We start from the raw sequence: 22,471 nt of genomic DNA on the forward strand, positions 1-22,471 counted from the left end.
GGCTTTTGCCTGCAGCGTCGACAACGACTTGCAGTACCCTGGCAGATTATTTACACGAAAAAAAAGCCCAAACTGAGAATTCTCCACTTTGACTCTAGTGGGGGGGGGTGAAAAGAAAATAACCTGCAGGGGAGGTCGATCGGTCATGCGAGCTCCCCGGCTGGGAAGGAGCCAACAATGTACGTGGATACCCGCCTCCTCCTCCTCACGGCGGCAATGCCGCGGGTTTCTGCCTGCTGCACCCCGCTCTTTCCCCACCCACCGGCAGCTCCCGCCTGGATTTGTCCCACCGGTGTCCAAATCCCTGCTCCCCGCTCGCTCAGCGCAAAGAGAACCCTCCGAAAAAATAGCCCCGACACCGCAAGGAAGGTGGGCCGTCCCTGATTAAACTCCTCCCGCCTGTTCTGGCCTCAGCCTTCCTCACCCAGGCTACGGAGTTTGTGACCAGGATCTGTTCTGTTTGTAAGGGAAAGGCTGGCCGTTCCCGTCTGGGTGACAAATGCAGCTTTTCCATTATTATTTTAAATAGATGAGGAACAGGCAATCTCAGCTTTTGCACATTAATCTAAAAAATAAGTGGCTGAATATTATCTAGATAACTGGTTTTAAAATCGATCTCTTCCTACCTAAATTGTAAACAAGTAGAAAATTTAAATAGTATTTTGTAAAAAAGCAAGGACAATGCAAGTTATACAAAAATCACCCTTCCCTGCCTCTCTCTTCCCCCCGCCCGCCCGCCCCACCCCAACAACTGAGCCTGAACAGCTCTGCTAAGAGCTGGTGATCATCAGCGGAGTCTCCTCTCCTTTCCTTCTCCAAAACGCTCGCTCCTGCGTTGCATTTCCAGCGTAACCATTAAAAGCGCCCGCCGATTCGCGCAGGTGTCCTTTATACAGCGTTTAATATGCGTCCCCTCCCCCTGCGCTCGACGGAAACGAGTAGCAGTTTGTTATCTCGTCAGAGAGGTGCGCGGAGGAATTCCTTCGGTATCCCAGGAGTTCCCTTATGCTTTACAAGAAGCTTAGCGTGACCCTGCCAGCGAGTCTGCAAGGGTAACACCTACCGACACGCAGAGCCGTCGGAGGCAGGGGGAGAGTTTTTTCAGCACAGAATAAGTGATTCAGCAACAGGCGTCTGATGAGTAACAGTTACGGAATAAATAATTACCTACAGATAGGTTCAAATGAGGCAACCAGCTTTTTACTCAATAATTCGAGACTGCCGAACACGCTAGCTCTGAAGCGAGTACAACAACGCCGGCTTCAACACGAAGAAGCCAGTTCTGGCTTCCTGATGCACAAAAATCAGCACCCGACGAGAGGCACGATAATACTGAGCGTTATCACATCGCTGAGGAAGGGACCACGAGCCGTGCAACCACACCAACTACCCCTTTCCGAGAAAAGCGGCTCAAGCGCTGGTGCCGTCCTCTTCGATAACGCGGTTCATGCTGGTCCCGTGCGTGATGTGTGTCAGCGGGTTGCCGCTGAGGTCCCTGATGCTGCTGTGACGCGACTGTTCGTTCAGCCGGTGAGAACTGCTATGCCTGGAATGATCAGTCAGTCGTGACATGCTGCCGTGAGGTAGTCTTTCTTCTACGCCTCTGTAGCTGCAGGGAGTGTACCTGATTTATAAAAATAGAGGACAATTATTGCTATTGTTACCGCCGCAGTCATGAAAGAATGTAAATAAATCTCGGTGCATGTGCACGCACACGCACATAAACCCTCTGCTTCTGTGAAAAAGGCCGTGCTCTGTTTAGCGCCGTCATTCAGCTTACGCAGCCCCGGGCAAATTGTTTCAACTCCTTACGCAGCCTGGTTCTCACTGCAGCGCTATGTATAGTATCGATAATTAGGTGAGTAAAATACTTGATGATGAATTATGTTCTAAACCTTAACTACACCTCAAGTTAGAGTGGGTAACTTTTATGGTTGTTTACTTCAGCAGGGCTAGGGCTATTTACAGAAACAAAATCGATTTACACGCAGACAAAAGCAGCCACAAAAACACTAAAGCCGACTTTGGGAGAGATCTGTTTTCCCACGCGCTTAGATGATGCAACACAGATCGCTGCCTTTGCAGGAAAATCATAGAATCATAGACTCCAAGAATCATTATGGTTGGACCAGTAGGATCACCAAGTCCAACAGTCAACCCAAAACCCAGCGCTCAACGCATTCATGAAGACTAACTCAGATTCTGAAAATATCACGCTATTTTTTTTCTCTCTCCAATGCAGATGCTAGCAGGGACAGCAGAAACAATCAGAGAAAGTAAATATTATTGGAACTTCCAGTTTTAGCAACGCGATGGCCAAACGTCGGGCTAGCAGAGGCTTGTCCAATTTCCTACAAGGTTTTAAAAAGAAGAAACCTACCGGCCGTCACGCGACCGGTGCAGGCTGCCGTGGTAGCTGCTCACTTTGCTGTGGACGCTGCCCGCCTTGCTCCTTTGGTCGTCCATCATCGCCAGCTGGGTGGAGGAGGCGTGGGTCGAGGTGCCCTGTGTGGAAGTGCCTCTCGACTTTCGGATGATGGGGGTGTTGGGGTCTCTCAGAAGGGACTGAGCGAAGTCTGGCTCTTGCAGCACTTGCCGACTCTCGTTTACAACTCTGGACAAGACATGCAATTTGAATCGTTAACAGCGATGACTGCGACACAAAAGCGATCGCAGTAACAGCACTATAGCTATTTTACAAACGGAACGGACAAATATTCCAGCTTGGCAAATAAGACCATTTATTTGCATCATAATACCTCTATTTGCCTAATGTTGAAGCAGCTCTTTGGATATTTTAGACTTGGGTATTTGGATATTTTAGCAAAGTTCATATTCTTGAATCTTTCCTACTCCCTGTATCTGATCCTCAAGCCTAGACACGTGGAATAACGGCAGTGGATTCGCTTATGGCCTTATTGCTGCAAGAAAAATCCTTGGGACAGCGCTGTGACTCGGCAAGCTGGGATTACGCAGGGAACTGCCCCTCAGGGAACATGGGAAGCCGCTTCCTCGCTCAAATGAGCATTTAAAATCTGGATTAAAACTGGCAGCAGGAGGAGAACACCAGATGAAATACAACATATCTAATAACGCATAAGCAACTGGCCTGTAGCCCTCAGATCTGCGGTTACAGTCCCACAGCTCCTCTGTTTGCTGAAATCCCTTGCTGGGAAGGGCCGGCAGAGGGGCACACGCTTGGCCGCTCTACCATAGCACGATGAAAGGAGGTGGGATTGCATCCCCGAGATTCCTTTTTTCTTCCTTTTTTTTTAATCTCTTTTTTGTGGGGAGGCCTTTTCCTCCCCTCCCATTCTCTATATTATTCTTTCATGTTCTGTTTCCTCAGCCCGGCTAGCTCCTCCTCTTCATTTTTGTGCTCGCAGAGGATCACAGGCTACCTAAGGAGGGAGGTTTGCAGCGGCTCTGCCCCTTACTGCTCAAGGAATAAATGGGGCCGGCAAAGGAATCCGGCTCCAGCCAGATGCTGCCGTGCGTGGGAGCTGCCCCGCTGCCTCGCTGCACCGCGAGAGAGGATGGCACTTCCAGGAGCCACCCGGCTCTCCCTGAGATAGCGAGTCTGAGATAAGACAGTCCTGTAAAACAGCTTCCCTGCCTTTGTTAACTCTATTCCTGTCCTCCACCCACCAAACTAGTACGTCACCTCTAAGTAAATCCTATCTAAACGTACGTACATGCGTTAAAAATCACATGAAGCTGTTGCTAACCCCATGCGTATCTTACTAGGTTATCTTTCAAATAAAGAAAAATTGACTCCAGCTCTACAGAAGGTAATTTTGCTTTAAACTCAGCAGAAGAACAGTTCTGGTAAGGAGGTACAAGCCAAAGGCATGGAGTAGTCACTTAAAGGCTTGCTACCTTTGTGCCTCTATTTTGAAACGTCTACTTACAAGACAATATTTACGATTCTGAAAGCAGCTATTCATCGCTACTACACAACCATATAGATTGCCTCTAAATTTGTGCCGTACCTTCGTCTAAATTATTTTCGATCTCACAGAAGCTGTAAGACATCCTTACTGCCATTTTATCAAGCTGTGCTTTGGCACTAATGCGCAAGGGAAGATGAAAAGCAGAGACAACCGCCTTTAACTGCAATCACGGTGAAGAGAACGTTTAATTTCAATTTAAAGGTCTGATTCAGTTGACTAGATAAGCACGTCTATAAGCAAAAACTTTAAATGCCACCTCTCAGTAAATGGCAGAGAAGTTGTAATATTCTACTGAAGCCTAACCCTTGTTAAAAAATACTCTGAAAACAGACGGAGCAATGTAGATTTGATCCTGGGACCAAAGAATAATTACAGAAAAATATGCAACTCCTCAGGGGCTTTTTGAGCTGTTCCTTGTCTTGTCCTTCCTTGCTCCATCTTGGACAGCGAGAGATTTCTAAGAAAGCTGCTCCTACCTGTTCCTGTCTTTGCCTCCACGGAAAACTAACCAAATACTCTTCCAGGACGACAAGGGAAGAGGAGATGATTTGCCAGTGCTCCACCAGACTATCTATGAGGTATCAATACGCACTCTTTTTTCCTGCGTCCGTGGAAAAAGCTGGCCCACTCAAAACAAGTCTTTTTGCTTCCAACCCAGAAGACAGAGGGTATCCCAACGACCAAAGCCATGAGATACTTCATGAGAAAGAGAATCAAATCCGGACGACTCATCTGAGTGACCTAGAGAGAGAAAAAAAGAGACAAAAAGATTATACAACCCATCATAGTTCACTACTCCATTTACTAACTTGTTTAAAATAACCGTCTCTGCCTTGAGCCAAAGTAAACATCAACAGGGTTCCTTTGTTTGGTGGCTCTCGAGAGCGTGACCGAGTGTGTTGTACAGCCCACTGTTGAGTGAAACAAAAGCTTCAGCCACTGGGAGGTCCTGGCCTTATTTTTGTATTTCCAGTCTCATGTCTGTGCCCTGAATAACTGCGAAATATTTTTCTAGTCTACAAATTGTAAAGACTCGTTTCTTTGATGGAATTAACCTAGATAAAACCAGGTGCTACATTTGCTGTTGGGAAAAATCCCAGAGAAATGCTTCGTGGAATGTTCAACGCTAAGCCTTTATTCCTCACCCTTCAGTGGGGGGTTATACCTGTATTTTCCCTCCCTCGGGAATTCGAGGCATCGGCAAGGCAACAACTGCCTGATTCTCACCAACCTGGCAAAACCCTACCTCTCCCTGGTTCTTCAGGGGGATCAACTGAATTTGAAAAAGCTCAAGAGGTCTATTTTTAGAAAGATTTTGAAATACAAAGGGTTTGTTTGGAAAAGGCGCAGAGAAAACGCCAAAATGTTATTTCCAGGAAGGTCTGTAAGGTAGTTTTAAAACAAACAGGCATCCAGGCACTCTCTTGATCAATAACCCAGCTCAAAAACTGAACCTTCAAGGACAGAGAACTTCAAGTGCAAGCTGAAAGGTACCACCGCCTTCTTACAATAAGGCTGTAGAGGAAAGGAACAGACTTATTCTGGTGTCATTCAGTTCTCTGTAAGCATTTGTGTGCCTCTGCCTCTGCCACTGTGACTGTGGAAGGTACTCTAGATCTCAAACATCTACTGGCCATTAAATGACTCGGGGCGTAGGCAGAAGGTCCCTGCTTTTCATCACCGCTGCGGGAGAGTTGGTCAGAAAACCTAAGTGTGGGATCAGTCAAAAGACACAACATAGTCAGCAACCAGGGAAGTCAGTAAAACTGCCCGCAGCAAGGCTGAGTCTGAAGGACCGGGTCTGCAAACCACCTTGAAAAATGTGACTGTAAGAGGGGACGAGGACTATGAACAGCCATGGCACAATAAAGGAGCAGAGCGGGTAGTCCTGTCAGCAGAGAAAGAAAATGAAGGCAGCCAGGGCCAAGAGAGAAAGCAAATGATAAGCACATGATGGGAAAGGACGGGAGGCGTAAAGGCAAGAGCAGAAGGGAGACCAGAAGGGAGGGAAGGAGATCCTGTAGCTGCAGCCTCCGGGGTAAGGACTGACAGGCCTTGAACCAGAGCAGATCCAGAGCAGAAGGGTCTTCTGCCCGGGAGGAGCACAGCCAAAAAGCAGCAGACGTGAGGCAGAAAAAGGACCTGACAGGCGAGGGGAAGACATCAGTGACTGTCTCATATTGTGACATGCCAGGACGACATTCCCGCTAGAATGGCTTTAGGATGTGTAATGCTAAGGCTGGGAAAGATGTTTAAGCAGGTGGAAATTCGATTGATCTTCCATTAAATTCTCCTGAACCCAACAGAAATAAAGTAGGTACAAAGATCCGCAGATGGCTCAAGGATGAGTATACGGCAGGAAGGTTTGGGGCTGGTCCGTCATGGGGAGATGCTCATGAAATTAGGTCTCTTTCCAACAAGGAGCACCTGCAGCAACAGCTTTGGGACTGACAGTGAGGCAGCTGATAAAAACCATTATACTTAAGAAAGCGATCTGGGTATCTGCTGGGCTGTTTGAAACAGAAGAAAAGATCAGGTGAGCTGTTTCAAGTCAGGGGAACGTTGCTCTGTGAGACTGAAACGCTTGGTACAGTTGTGGGAATTTGGTTTGCGTTCACCTTCCTGGAAAGCAGAGGGGTACGGAGAAGGGCTGGCAGGGTGACAGGGAGCAGCCAGCCTATCTTGCGGGAAGCTTGTCTGGCCTATAAAGACTCAAAGGTGAGAGAAAAATAATTGCTACAGAATGTGAAATATCTAAACAGCAAAATGGCAAAAAACCCCACCTAGCAGTATTTGAGCTAAGCAACAGGAAAAGAAGTACGGCTGCATCAGCCACGAAGCAATACCATCCTTTAGAGGAGCGTGTCCAGAGAAGGGCAGCGGGGCTGGGGCAGGGTCTGGAGCACAAGTGTGCTGGGGGGCGGCTGAGGGGGCTGGGGGGGTTTAGCCTGGAGAAGAGGGGGCTGAGGGGAGCCCTTCTCGCTCTCTGCAGCTGCCTGAGAGGGGCTGGAGTGAGGGGGGGGCTGGTCTCTGCTCCCAAGTCACCAGGGACAGGACGAGAGGAACCGGCCCCAGGCTGCGTCAGGGGAGGTTTAGGTTGGGTGTGAGGGAAAATGCCTTCCCTGCCAGAGGGGTCAGGGGTTGGCACAGGCTGCCCAGAGAGGGGGGGAGTCACCGTCCCTGGGGGGGTTCAAACACCGTGCGGCCGTGGCACTTGGGGCCATGGTTTGGGAGGCCTGGGGGTGTTGGGTGGGGGGTTGGACTTGATCCTAGAGGTCTTTTCCAACCTTAATAATTCTACACTTCTGTGATTCTAAGATTTTGGAATAGCTTTCAAACAGGAACAGTGGGGACGAGCTTCTTTTAAGGTTATCAGTTTACAAAGGTGCTGTTCTTGACAGTGACAGTCAGAGCTTCCCTCTGATCCTACGAGCCTGCATTAACGTAGAAACATGTATGCAATCCCCTAAACCAACATTAAGAACCATTTTTTCCTCCAAGCTGAAAATGTGAATTCAGTGCCGTCACTGTGTCAAGACAATTTGCCAGAAGGAGGCTCGTGCCCTGTGACTTCCGACCATATAATGCTGATGGCACCACAGCTTCTATACGGACCAGTGAAAATACAGCAACTGTTGTATTAATACTTTGCATTATTACACATTTTTGAGTAATATCACCGTTGTAGGTGGAAAATGAGGATAATTTAGGTGTCTTGCCCAAAATCACACAGCACTACTGGGGCAGACTAGAACACGACCAGAATTCAGCACCATCGATTTTTGTCTTCAGTAACTACATTCCTGTCTTTCAATTACATGTAGAAATGTAATGAGCGCTATGATAAGATGTTTCTTAGCGAGTTCATCTTCGTGTGAAGCGGGATCAAGGCTCTCCCCATGTCCGTTTTTTCCTCAGCACCGCTCGGGACGCTTTCCACCCACCTACACCCCAGGAAAAGCTCTGATGTTGAAGGTCTTTGACGACACTACGGACCTTCCTACGCAGGCTTGCACCCATTTAACCATGCAAAACAAGTCTGAAGGCTTTCTAGGTGTTTTTGCAGTCAACCTGTGAGATTCCACTCAAGAAAAAAAAAAAACAATTACCCAATAAAAAATTATCCAGCAAAATTAAGCTCTCAAAAATTAAACTTATTATCTCATTTCATAATGTGCAAATGCGGCATTAAGTGGGATAAATGGTGAAATTCATTGTTTCTTAATGAAGGTAATGTTCAGGTAAATTTTTATATTTACATATAATGCTTGTCCGCTGGGCCAAGTCTCCCCTGGCACAACTACCAGCCTCAAGGGAATTTAATTTTGATTTTTTGCATGAAGAATAAAACAGCAGTTCTAGTGCTAAAGCTCTCAGTTGCTCGCTGCACTACAGGACATCTTTATTTTATTGACTGAGTCATGCTGCTTTTTGTTAGAGCCAACAGAAATCAGGTGCTGTGATGTGTACTATTGCCCATACTGAAAATAGTACCAATCCCTACTGCACTAAGTAAATTATATTACCTCCATGAAGATATTACAGTAAATCACTTGATATCAAAACTTCTGGCTCAACATATTCATGCTGGGTGCTATAAATAAATCCAAGCCAAAATTAAAATTCACCCTCAAAACTTAAATCCAGGAGATTTTCACTTTTGCTACTCGGATATTGAGGAAGAGTAAAAAATACACCAGTGAAATATTGCAGACTTTAACGTGGTTAGATACATTCACAATACATGAAATTATAATTTGACCCGGAATATCCAAACTTCACACACCACTTTACTCAAATGCACAACATTTTCCAAAAGCATCTGCTAATGTGATCTGCTTTGCTACACAACCACAACATTGATAATTCTAGAAATAAGGGTCTTTATTTACAGTAAATCCCCACTGACACCAAGTCGTACGTTGAAACTATTTCAGTAGCACTTCTGCTATTTTAAAACCATTTTGTACAGACCCTCAGCTTCCAAAGCTCAACATGCCCCTTACTATATATGCCTCCTGCTGAGAAAATCCAGGTAACTAGGACGACTGAGGCAAGTATGGATCGGTTAAAGCAACAACGGCAGAAATTTCAGCACTACAAAATCACTTGCTCTTCCTTTTCTCGACGAATTCATTGTGCAAGGCCCAAACCCTTCCAGAAGTATCCAACTTCAACACACGAGACCTCAGTAATTTTCTGGGGGAGTACTTAGAGAAAAAGCTGCTGCTGCAACGCCATCCACACCTCCAAAAAAAATCAGCAGCTTCATTTTTACAGCCCGCCTCAGTTGAACGACTGAAAGAGGAGACCCAACGCTTCACAGAATTCCAGGCTTCTTTAAAACCATATGACATCTACGCGTGTCACCGCCTTCGAAGACGACAGTGAAAACTGTACAAGATCGCCAGTTTCCATCGATCTTCTTGGAGAGAGAAGATGATGCAGGGAATACATAATGCAGCCCTAGACGCTGTAGAAGACCATCTTCCCATGTCTGCAGAGATTACAGTTTTCTCCTCTTCTCCAGCCCATTAGCTCGCCTTTGTTTGATTCTTGGCAGAAAGCCTTTTGCAAATTTGAGGCAAGAGGGAAGTCACCCAAATTTTGGGTTTAACAGAAATGGAGACTGATTAATCAGCAAATGAGACACTCAGGTCTCCGATGCTGCCCATGCTTCTGTAATAAGGTCGCTTGATGCACCTTCCATCTGTGTTTTTAAAAATTCAAAACATAAGCAAATATGTTTGAGCTTAAGCAAATGCAAACTTCTTTAAGCACTAATTGCGTCTATACACCTCCTGACAGGTGAGGATATTGGGAAACATCTAAAGAAACACTATCTTTTTATTGTTCTCTCTAACATAAATATTGCAACTTTGAGTGGAAAACAATTTTAAAAGTACTAAAATTGAAGTGTGGTGGAATATACAATTTGGAAATTGATAGATGGCAAGAACATGAAGACAAGTTTTTCTTTTAAAAATGTATTTGTGGAGAAAATCTCTCTCCATAAGAAGTTTTCAATGAAAATGTGGCAGTTCTTTTATGACAACAACAACAAAATGGGTAATCTTACACCACTGGTACTGTTTGCTACAAATATAATAGTTTAGTTAAGAAACAACCCTGAAAGCTAAGCTATGAGAGGAGGAAAAGAAACCGAAATGCACTTACGAAGAACGTAAAATGCATTTTCATCTCTTATTTTATTACAGAACCCTTCACAGCTGCTGACGTGCTGTGCTCTGTATAACTCCACATAACAAATACTGTAATAACAAGGAGTAAAAATCACTAATGTGAACTCTCTATGCAGAATTTCCTTGTCTTTTATAGAATTACAATGCACGCAAAGCATAGTTATTATGTTGTAATTTACTCAGGAGATAGACTGTTAAATATCATACAAAGCACACTCTCAGTGGCACAAGATAAAAAGAGCCTAAGAAATACAGTCTATTGTTGTTTCTGCTTTGATTTTCAGTGCGTGGTATGTAGCTTCTGAGGCAACAATTAACGATTTAAGAGTAAAGAGCAAGGTATGTTGAAGGCATTCTTTGTCCTATTTTTGGGTTACGGCACGTTATTGATGTACGGTGATAATTTTCATACAGTAACACGCTACATCCCTCTACCCTTCGTCTAGAGATGTGGGGCATCCTCATGGCCTCCCCCAGCGGTTTAAACACTGGAGGAGTTTTAAGATATTCAACTTTCAAAGCAGGGCTCTGAAGGGGTACTTGATCACAAAATACCCTCTGCAACTGCAGCACCATCCAGCTCACCTTAGTTGTCTAGTTTAGGCCTTCAGTGTTAACCACAGATCGTACATTAGACTAATTTCCCTTGAAATTAGTTCTGTATGAGCATTAACTTCAACTCTCAGTTTTGTTCCGCAAGTAATCCAAGTTGTGAAACGCTAATAAAAATTCCCAACATGCATCTAAAAATAGAGGGCGAACACTGTTTCAGCTATAAAATAACAGCTCTCAAATACTATTACTTTTTTTGGCACGGAAGGAGAAGCAGGAATCCCATTAGAAAAGCGATCCCTTTAATATTAGAGATTGAGTTCCACTGCAGAGGCGGCCAATGAGGAAAAAACCTCTTAAAACTAATACTGCTGTTTGGGCCTGCCACACGTTATCAGCTGAAACGGTAACTGTGAACATCTACTAAGTAATTTAATTCAGTCATTTCTTCTGTTTCCCACTTGGCACCGTTGCCAGACCCTTCTTTATGTCTGTTAAGCTCAGCGCTCCCCTCATTATCATGTATCAAAGGCTTTCAAAAGACCTCTTACATGTTGGCGAGCCACCGACTCAAATCTAGAGACAGCGCAGATCTCCTCTGGGCCTTAAAAAACTGAGATAATACCTTTCTTTCTAGCTAAAAGCCTGTCTTACAAGCACGCTGGTCTGCTCTGAACATCAGGAGCTGCCTTTCCATGAGGGCAGACAGTGTCAAGGAAACAGAGACCAGAAGGCAGCCGGTGGCCATGTCCTTCAAGATGAGAACCTCCCCTAGAGGAAAGGTAATACTGGTGGCGATTCTCCATTTTCCTTCACACCTGATCGCTTTCCCGGAGATGCAAGAGGGGCTCCTGCACTCTAGCAACACGAGAACTTGGCAATGTAGCAAAGCCGGCACGAATCGGTTAGCATCGTTCTTGAGTGACAGCCTGTTCACTGCACGTTGAGTCGGACCTGCTGCAAAGGCAGCCGCATATGAAGATGTGATTGGAAAGCCTTGACAGGCTTCATGCAGACACCCGCGTGAACGCTAGATCGCATGGATCTAAGTCCCTGAACTGAATTTGTCTTGCCGTGCAGCTCTCGGCCTTCCGAAGCATTCAGCTAACAAGAGAAAAAAGGCAACGAGATGTAGAGGCAGGGGTTTGGGTTGTGCGCTCTACACCCCGCTCTATTCTGTTCAGGCATGTCTCGCAAGCAGCACGGGCACCGATGTTTCACCTAGCGAAGACCAACAAACAAGTTCTGTCAGATACAAAGATTGCATATGCGATAGCGAGATTTCTGTAGCCCATTTTTTTTCCCTCCCATCTGCTGGGTTGGCGTCGCAGCTGGGTTGGTGCAGATCATCAAAGAGAAGTGCACTTCCCTCAGTGCACGCAAAAAGACATTCGTCTGAATGCATTGTTCCCCTACTGAAACACACAGTGGCAGGTGTTCAGAAAGGAGGTTAAAAACATCAATTTCAGCATTCCTCCAGGGAAAAACCAGCACTTCTTTGTAGGCACACTGTTAATTTAAGATGCTTATATAACTAATTTCTGAATATTTTCCCCTTCTGCCCCTGAACGATCAATCACGGTTGCTTTTTAGTGACAGAGACCAGTGGCCTCTTCCCACTAGAACGTATGAAATCACAAATTAATGAGCTTGCTGCATGTGTGAAGTGAAAGCACAAACACAACACCTGTCCCCCTCCTTTGGGGCACGGTTCCACAATAACGCTGATCATTTGATATTTCCCTAAGGATAAAAAGCAATGAAATTCAAATTAACCCATCCTTTTGTTGAAAATGGGAGAAGTGGGGGAAAGACCAAAGGGAATCTGATCCAACAGTCTCACTTTCATAACCATTTCCATCACTGTCATTGCTCTGACACTTAGAATATTATAGTCACGCTGCTCGTTTCCCAGTAAAATGTAGTAGCATTTGTCACTGTAAAATACAATTATTTTTCCAGGTTATTAAATCCTTGCAACTTCCCTGATTGATTCTTATCCAACAAGCAAACCCATGCCACCATTCCGGCCACTAGGCAGCACAAGCTGAAGACTTAAGGAACTAAAAGCACCTGAAAAAAAAGGTAACAGCCACCTTGATTCAGCTCTCATTTAAGAGCTAACGACAAAGCCAATACATACTTCAGGAGCTCTGGAACAGCTCAAGTGTACGTGAAACAGTCTCAACAGGATCAGGAGACTTCCCTGCATCCAAAAGAAACAAAAGGACACTTCTCTGGCTCTAAATACCAAAAGCCACATGGCTCACGAGGTATCCAGACTATTCCAAGCAGAAGAAACGCGATCATTCAGAGCACAGGATTTCCGAAGGCGCAGCTCCGCGCTGTCACGTGGGAACACGGACGCAATTTGTTTCTTGCTCTCAGTTGCACTCTCCTCAGCTGCAGGAGCATGAAAGCGCCACGCATTAACTTTGCCCATTGGCTCACATTAAAACAAATAAATTGTTCGAACAATTATGAAAAAGCGTTGCTAACTGTTCTCCAGGCTTACTTAATAACTACCGAGTTGCTACATACCCAGAGTGGAAATTAAAGCAAAGGGATCAGCCTATGCGAGACTTGGGCCAGAAACAGAGAGCCTCGATACCTAAGCCAAGCTAGAAATAAATAAATAAGATACTGTAATAAAAGCTTATAAAATTACCATCTTAATGGGCTACAGGCTACTCTGGAGGAAACATATTCACCACAGAAGTGAAGTGTTAGCCCAGGCACTGCAGATCCATCTCACCACACCAAGCTCCTCTGCAACACAGTTTTTTGAGAATTTAATCTGTGTAAGCGCCTAAAAAATACATCCCTACAAAAACTGCCTCTGCAGAACTTCTGAAATGCAGTGAATTGTATTTTAGAAGAATTTATCTTGATTTTCTCTGGCATGTTATGGGAAAGAAATATACGGGGAACAGATCATTCAGTTCACAGAAGAACTGCTCCGGTTTTCACCAGAAGTCATCCCTTGTCGGCGGTGAGCCGGGCAGACGTGCTGGAGACTAATCATCTACTGGAAAAATAGCTTGAATAAAGAACAGCACAGCAGAGAGCGGCCTCTCACAAGGTAACGCTGCAGGGTTTTCCTCATCTATTTCCTTCTTGAAAAGGGATCCCAGAGGACAACTAAAAAGGTCCTGACTCATGACTAGAGTCTAATAATTTGCCTCCAACGCTTTTGCCCTTCAGGCCCTGCAGTTAGTCACAGTGTCAGTAACCAGCAATCATCAAGAATTTTGATGCTCTTGCGTTCATGGGATGGGAATGCAGGAGGCTACAGCTCCCGTGATCATCTCTCAGGTATCTCGCGACAATCTTGGGACGGGTTGATTCTGCAGCTTCAGGAGACTACTTCTGGGAGAACACCCTGTTTATCAGGGGGAAGCTGAAGCTCAATTAAGCTATCGGGATGTCTGGTAGTTCGTGGCTTTATCTTGAAATGGAAGGCAGCATTCAGTCACGGCAACTGATTTTTTAAGTGCTAGCCATGGTTTGTAATTAGAGAGATTGCCCAAGCACCTGCCTCCTGTTTTACCATCACGAGGAACTGGTATCACGAGTCTCTTAGCACTAACGCCAGGCAGTGAGCATAGGAAAAACAAGTCTACTGAATGTACTACCCTTGAAAGACTCAGACCTCTCTGTCCTTTTCCTGCAGACAAGCTGAAGTGGGGTGTCGTCTGCAGAGAGAAAAAAGCAAACAAGTCCCCACCCACCAGACAGCTCTTTTCCCCAGCACAGATTATCCTTCTTCTTGTCACTGGAATAAGAGAATCACATCACAATTCTTGACCACATTCCTCACTTCGGACCGTTTCGGCCCCTCTCCCGAGTACCCCCTCTTGGATGAGCTGTAGCTGACCTATGTAACAGGTCCAAGGACCCATGAACTCTTTCTTCCCTTACAGACCTGTGACTAACGCACGGATTAAAATGACAAAGTATCACTTCAAGTCAAGGCATGACTCACCCAAAGGTGTCTAACACAAAGGACGAAACAAACTGGATCTACTATGATTTCTCAGGTTTAAATCCCAATGCTCACCCCCAAAAAAGTCGTGCGATTGTCCTTACCCCGCATGGGGAACGAGGTGGCGTTACTGTGGTATTCCGTCTTTGTGCCACCAGGGATTGCGGTCGGCAGGGGCTAAAATGGGTCAATAAACTGACAGCTGAAACAAAGTTTTATCAGCAAGTGCTTCCTTACTGGCACCCACAACACACTGCTTGCTATACCTATCTTTCACAGGGATTAAGACAAGATTAAAGAGATGCCTACCTGAATTACCGTCAAATCTGTCAAATTAGGGATACTGAGGGGTCGCTGCAGTAGGTTGCATTTTGCAGATTTGTCCTGTGGCCAGAGAGGTTGGAAGCTCCCTGTTGCCATTCAGAAAAAACAGCATTTTTTTTTCTTCAGATATTAGCACTTCATTGGGAATCAAACAATAAGTCAGGAAAAAAAGACCCCTCATGAATCAGAAAATCTGATTTCTGTCAACCCTGCTGCTAAAAATACTTGGACTAAAATCTTTGCAGCCTTAATGTATACTTTGGCAGTAGATATTCTTTCTTGAATTCATTCAATTCTTATAGAATTTAGGAACCTTGCTATGACCCAGGCTTCGAATATTTCCCACTAATAAACTCCCACTACTTGAATGAAGACACTTGGCATTAAGAACACAGAACAGATGAAACATCCTTGGTCAAGTCAAGTCTTCCACCGCTGCAGCCAGCAATGGCACAGAAGCCTACTCAGTTATCCAGCTTTATCCTGAAATCATGAGCTCCCCGCCTCACCTCATCATGTAAGTCTGTGATTTCCCACAGAAGTTTATTCGTGGCCATGGTATCACTCTGTCAGCACTGCCATTTGACTTTAACAACTCCTTTTTAATGTCCTTTATGGATTTCTAAAATTGCCACTGCATCCCTTCTCATGTTCTTTGGCAAGGCTACATACGCTCTTACAGCCTCCTCCTCCAAAGACAAGCTCTAACAGAACCTTATTCCTGGCACCCTTTCACTACTTTTCATTTATTTCTGTTTTCTTCTTACAGTCTTTTTTGATCCAACACAATGCAGTCAGTCACATAATGCCATGCAGAAAAAACCAGTTGCACGTGAGATTATATTTGTTCCAAAAATGGTTCTGAATGAGTAATTACCACACTGTGAAATTGCTGGAGATGAAGTCATAAGAAAGAGATTAGTGTAATTCTGTAAAGATGCAAATAATAGCCAAACCAGAGCTTCAAGCAAAAGTACAGTCGTTCAGAGAAGAAACAAATAACTATTCTAGCAAGCACGGTATTCATACAGAATTTCTTATTCTCCACAGACAGAAATACTATGCTCATTAGGCTAAGGGCCTTCTTTTTCAAATTATAGGGTGAATGGAATAATGTCAATGATCATTTATGTGGTTTGATTTCAAAAACTCAGTTCAACTGAATCTTTGAAAAATAATTCGGTGTCAGGGTTATTACATCAACTGAGAAAATTTTACGATGTAATACCGAATGCTGTAATACTGTAAGGGCCACTGAACAGTGGAAGAGGTTGCCAAGAGAGGTTGTGGAGTCTCCGACCGTGGAGATATTCAAAATTCGGCTGGACACAGCTGTGAGCCATCTGCTTGAGGTGACCCCACTTGGAGCAACGGCTTGACTAGACGATCTCACCAGATCCCTTCCACCCTCAGCTATTCTCAAATAAATACAGGCAAGATGAAGAGTTTTCAATGCCGTACTTCTACTTAAAACCCCTCTTAGTTCTCTCTTGAGATAACTGAATTGAAGTTCTTTTAACATATTAAAATTTCAGCTGTTAAACCTAGACAACAATGCGTTTTCAAAAAGACAAGTCCCAAACTTCACACACGAGGCGTGACACAGTCCGGTCAAAGCACAACTCTGGCCCGTGAATGTTCTACGTCCTGGAAGACGACACAGCTCATCAGTTTTGATATTGCTTATCAGTCTTGATACTCATCGGTTTATGATACGGCTTATTGGTTTTGTGTTGACACTTGGACTCTTTTGTGGTGACAATGAGAAATAGGCACTGGTCTTAGTTTTTCTGAGCATAACAAGTATTTTAACGTAATTCAGCATTAAAGATTATATAGAATGACTTCAGAAATTCTATTAATAAGAAAAAATACATAAACAAGACACAAGTAAATGTATATCCCTATTACTAAGAATATAAACTATTAATGGAAAACACGTGAATGACCCAGGTCTTTAGACAACTCAAATATAGTCTTTTTTTTGTATAAAAAGATTCTGAGTTATACAAAAAGTAATTTTATGTTCCTCAACTGGATTTTGAAGCTGCACCTGATTCTTGAGTGGGCTCAGCTCATGTGGAAAGCAAACCTTCTTACATGCTGGGAAGCGATCCTGTACTCCCTGTCTGCATTTATTTCTAGGAAACAGAATAATTCGCTCTCAGGAAAAAAGAACTAAGAGAAGGATGATGCTGGGGAGCACCATTTGTTCATACAAATAATGTAAAAGAAAAATCAAACTTGAAACGTGCAGGTTATTTGTTACTTTTCCATACTATACAGGCCAGCCATGTCTGAGCTAAGCTGATGTTTACCAAGATCAAGGCACACACAGAACACGTCCGAGAGGTCTGGACCAGTCTTATGGCTGAACTGAGTTCATGTATCTCATTAGATTTCATCATCCGAATAGATCTGTTATTTTTAAGTATAGCCTTTACTTAATAATACTGATTTCAGTTCTAGAAACAAATTGTTTTAATGGAGCGAGTAAACGTTTTTCTCTACTTGTGTATTTACAGGCAGTATCTGAACTGCTTTACGTTGCGCCACTCAGCAAACCTTTCGAAATACTCGCCGCAGGAGCTGCTTGCCCACGTGATGCCCCGTGGCGTTATAGATACGGTGACTAGAATCACGATTTCCTGAAAAGCCAAAGCTTTCAGAAAAAAATCTATTGCCAGCAGCATTACTGTCAGAGATGCTTAGTCCTGACACCAACGATATTCAAATATAAGCACCCTTCCGAGACTGAAGTTTTAAACGATTTGTTGAAAATAATACCGATGCTCTGGAATCACCAGGAATAAATGCGCAGAAGTGCGGTATCCCCAAAATTTATCGTACCTTGAGTTTCTGTGCTGACAGGACAAGGCATTCAATAGTCAAGGAACGCTACGGAGAGCACAACAAAAGCCATCTTACTGACATTCGCTCAGAATATTCGGACATGCAAACATCGAGGCTCAGCGTTGGCTGAGATTTTGGCAAAGATCTGCAGTTTATGCCCCATTAAAGATTTTCGCTTTGCAAGCTGGTCTACAGCTATTTTGACATGACTATCCAATATCTCAAAGCAACTCTGAAAGAGTCATAATTATTAACGAATGTGTTGCTGTTCAGAATTTTCCAATGCAAATTACAGGCAATTTCCTTTAATTTATTAAAATTAAAAGGTAAATCTTTTTTTAGGTGACTGATTTCCTAACACATGCACTGCAACGTTCAGTTCTGACAGTTCAGAGTGACTGGTGCTTCAAAACCAGAGAAATCAGACCTCCTAGCTTCGTTTTTGTTGCCATTTTAATAGCAATTAAAAGAATCAGTGGAAAAGGAGCGCTTCCTTAATAATCAGAATTAAAGGCTGTTCTAGATATAAAGCACGCTTATTAAAAAGAGAATGGAATGAAACGGAGAACTCAAAAATAGCAAGATCTGGCCTCCTTTGGCAAGCCACCCTCAGCAAAATACCGAACAAAAAGCAAGGAAGAAGAAGAAAAAGATGACCTTGAGGAGTCATCCTTGGGTAGAAGTACAAATCAACCTGTCTGAAGATAATGGTTGAGAAATCAACGTTTCCCTTTGTCTCCAGCTCAGGCAATCCAATTAAAAAACCAGCCAGAAATGAGTCATGTGAATGAAATGATTGCTTTCACTCAATATGTTAATTGACTGGAAACTGCATCATGCCAAAGTGAGATAAGAGAATACATTGCATCCTCTGCAGGATTTATCGAAGTCCTGGATGTGCGAGGAGGAGACGGGAGTGATATTAGTAATGCTGAAAAGAAGAAATCTGAGAAATTAACTTGAGTAGATTCTTTTCCTTCAATATATTCTTTTTCCTACGCATCTAAACCAGGAGAAATTAACTGAAGCACTGCTAGGAAGCAGTGTAATACTGGGATTAATGTTGTTCTGAGCTGACTTTGCTTTTGTTTTTGAAAGAAGCCCAACTCATAATTCATATTTCTTCTGTCTCTTCTGAGTAAACAGCAATAAGGAAAATATGTTTTTATCTCAACCCCCCTTTTTTTTTTTTTTAGGACAGAATAATTATGTTCAACAAGAAGCAATTCCTTAGGGCAGATTTAAGCAAATCCATTACCTCTCCTAAGAGGAATTCTAAACAATATAATGAAAAAGAGGGAGGAGGAGAAATCTAGGTTTATAGACATCTCTAAATATATTCTCTTTATGCCTGTGCCACACACAAACGGTGCTAAGACATTTCTTAACAAAGCCTCTTTTCTGTACCCAGCTTAGTGCACTCCCCCGCATGTTTCTTAAGACCCACTGAAACTCGGGTGGTAAAACAGCTGGGACATTTTGTATTTAAAAAGAGAGTGGCAACACCCCTGACTATGGAGAAAATGGCAAAAACTGGAAAAAGCCACATATTGCAGCCAATAAAAGTGGGGAAACCCCATCCCAACTTAATCAGCACCCCAAAACCACAGACTCTACATCTCAACAATTACTTCTTGCTGCTGTTTTCAGCAAGATGTTTGCAAGCCCCATCTTTTCTTCTCTTCGGTCCGCGTGTGCAATTGTTCTAAAGCACTTGTGCATGAAAATAAAGCCTGTGTCAACCGGGGTTACACTTCACCCATAACGCAGCCATGGGAAAAGACAGTCTGCTACAAGAGCGTTTCTTAAGTGCGTGCGAGTCAACTTGGCAATCGCAAAATTTGAAATTTCTCCAGTAAATTCAAATGTCCATCAAGAATTTTTTTTTTTTTTTAAAAAAGTACTCTAAAAGCTGAACACAAATCCAATTTATAAAGTAAGGCTTCTTTGTTTTTCTTCTCTTTTTTGGGGGATGGGGGAGAAAGGAAAAGACGTAGCTGCAAAATCTGACGTGGAACTTAGAGAAGCTCTTTTGCTTCTGCCCAATTTTATCTAACATAGGCACTATCGGTTGTAACATTCAGCAGAGCAAAGTAACAGCAGAGCCGATGACTAAACGCTCCCGTACTCTTGGCTCTCAGCCTACCATTACTCCACCGCCACGGTCGCTTTTCAGCTGGCACCTGCTCATAAGAAAGCTTCCCTGGCTGAAACGGCTCCGCAAGACGGCCTTGCGTGTTCCCCGCTCTCGGTAACGTTCCTGCGGTGTTTGTTCAGGGCACCGGGCATAAAGCGAAGGAAGGACAAAGCCACGGCAAGTGGGAATGAAACACACCTGAAAACGCTACCCCTGCCCCTGTTACGTGGGCAACCTTTAAAAAGGATGCAAAACAAAGAGCAATTTAGAGTTGTTAGCGATCCAAACCAGTCTGAAGAGATTTGTATCGCAGCAGTGTTACTTTTGAGATGTTTAAAATGATCTTGAAAAGTTAAAAGTAAAAAAAAGAAGAGCTGTGGTTGGATGAGAAAGTGCATTTGTGCAAATGGGAAACAAGAAGACTGACAAATTCTTGAGCCAAAATTATCAGCAGGTGACAGAGATTAATCCTAACATTAAAGTCCATTTCTCTGATGGTAGTTGTCAAATAATGCATTAAAATAATCTGTAATGTGATATAATTTCAATATTAACAGAACTATATTAGCGAGCTTGTACTTTGGGGGGTTTTTGTGCCTGTACTGGATACATTTAACCGCCATTGAGAGACAAGAGGTACTACAACAAAACATTCTTTCCATTTACGCTTTCGGTATCTTAGGCAACCACAATTAATCCTCTCTTCTCTATCCGACACCAGCAATGACCAGAAGTGAGTGGGTGAGAACTCCCATCTTCAGTAAAAACCCATTTGACATTATTACACAGCAAGGCTGGGGCCTCGTCTCGGAGTGAAGGAGGTAGAGAGGAGAGGAAAAAAAACATGCCTGGATAGACTGTTTTTGTGTCTGATAGAAATGACTTTTGGTGTTACACCATCTTACAGCATCGCTCTTAATAGGTGAGTCTTTAAAAATACCAGGTGGTTTTAACTTTTTAAATGAAAGATCAGAAGGAAATAAGAAAAGATTTAAGGTGACAGGCATAGTAAGTGCTTCCAGAACTCAGTTGGTTAAAATGACATTTGCAAAAGCAGTCATTGTGCTTATCGTTCTTGCAGAAGCTGCCTTCTCCCTCAGTAGCTGGAGCGTGCTTATACCATGCTTAGCAAAGTTATGTGTCCGTGGGATTCCCACAGGCAAGCCTACGTCCCTCCAGGTACCGTGGTCTTAGCGGCTTATTTATGTCCTTTCTTCAAAAACGAGCAAAAAGCATGTTAGCAAGTGTTTTTTCTGGAATGGCTGTTATTCAAACCAGGACTCGTCAGGATATAGAAAGAGTGCTTAAAGGGTGTTGAGGCAGATCCTGATTTTGAAGGGGAGAGATTGCAAAAAAAACCTCCCAACCTCTTCTCCCCTTTCCCCCCACAAAACTTGCCCAGAATTTTGCAGCAAAAATCCTAACATAAATATTTCCAAGAAGAGAAAATGTGACCCCTTCAAAGAGACAATAAATTAAGTCAGGGTACGATTCATCCGAATATCCAATGAATCACTATAAAAATGCCCATTTCTCAGCTTCAGGTAGAGAAGGAGGCTAGGACGCCTGGCTCAGGAGGAGACATCCAGAATTACTAAATGAGTGCTGCTGTCTGTGGCTGCTCTTGATTTTCACATTGTTTTCATTCCAATATACGCTCATTATTTTCTCTCTGAAACACCACTGGTTTATATGAGGTCAAGCCCCAAAGTTAAAGAATAAGATGATATAGGGAAGCAGACACTGCACAGGCCCAGTGCCATTCGTTGCTTAAGTCAGTTCTAAACAGACCCTGTAGCTGGATCTATACATGCCTTCCACGTCTAAATGTACTCATCACTATTTTTACTTCTGGTTCTGGGCTTACAATCTCCCCGGAGTACACGACCACAATGGTGAGCAAGACTGGGGGGACGTTCAGCATCCAGCATGAAACCGAGTTCCTAATGAAACACGGAAGAGAAGGAGAGTTTCCAATACAAACCCAGAGTCTGCAATTTGTTCTGAACTCACCCTGATGTCAAGTCTTCCCCATCAACAGGAAGCCAAACGTGCTGTTCACATCGGCTTCCATTCCTCTAAATAATATCGAAGAGATAAGCGGGGAGCACCACCTTCACTCTTGGCAAGTCAGCACTAAGGTCTTTTAATCTGGTGAAACCACATGAGCGGGGAAATGATGAATATCAGATCACAAGCAAAGATAATTCATACTGCTTCGATCGTTTCCCAAGGACTCCCACCAGGGTAGCAAATGTCTTTGAAACAGCTTATTTTTCCTTTTTTTTTTCCTCTTTAATATCTAAATTAGATGACTCTCCCATCAGCACAGTGCCTAGCCTAGCCCTGAGGCAGGCATGAAAACTGCAGAGAGCCTATTATGTACATTTGGATTTCAGAGAAACGAATCTTAACTCGGGACCTTCTTTACTTTGCAGGAAATCTGATTTTGTGGTTCAGCTCA

The 22,471-nt window shown here is 43.7% G+C and overlaps 1 protein-coding gene across 1 annotated transcript in view; it reads right to left on the reverse strand.

Annotated features, from left to right (window-relative positions):
* Positions 1 to 1,178: 1,178 nt before the first annotated feature.
* FZD3 (frizzled class receptor 3) overlaps positions 1,179 to 22,471 on the reverse strand; it is a 60,444-nt gene continuing 39,151 nt past the window's right edge. The window contains exons 5-7 of the mRNA XM_064448307.1: positions 4,546 to 4,694; positions 2,381 to 2,614; positions 1,179 to 1,624 (exon numbers count right to left, since the gene is read on the reverse strand). Of these exons, the coding sequence (XP_064304377.1) occupies positions 1,411 to 1,624; positions 2,381 to 2,614; positions 4,546 to 4,694 (597 nt within the window). The 3' untranslated portion in view covers positions 1,179 to 1,410. The remainder of the gene's footprint in view (positions 1,625 to 2,380; positions 2,615 to 4,545; positions 4,695 to 22,471) is intronic.

Source organism: Phalacrocorax carbo, chromosome 3 (genome assembly GCF_963921805.1).
Source record: "Phalacrocorax carbo chromosome 3, bPhaCar2.1, whole genome shotgun sequence".
NCBI classification, from domain to species: Eukaryota; Metazoa; Chordata; class Aves; order Suliformes; family Phalacrocoracidae; genus Phalacrocorax; species Phalacrocorax carbo.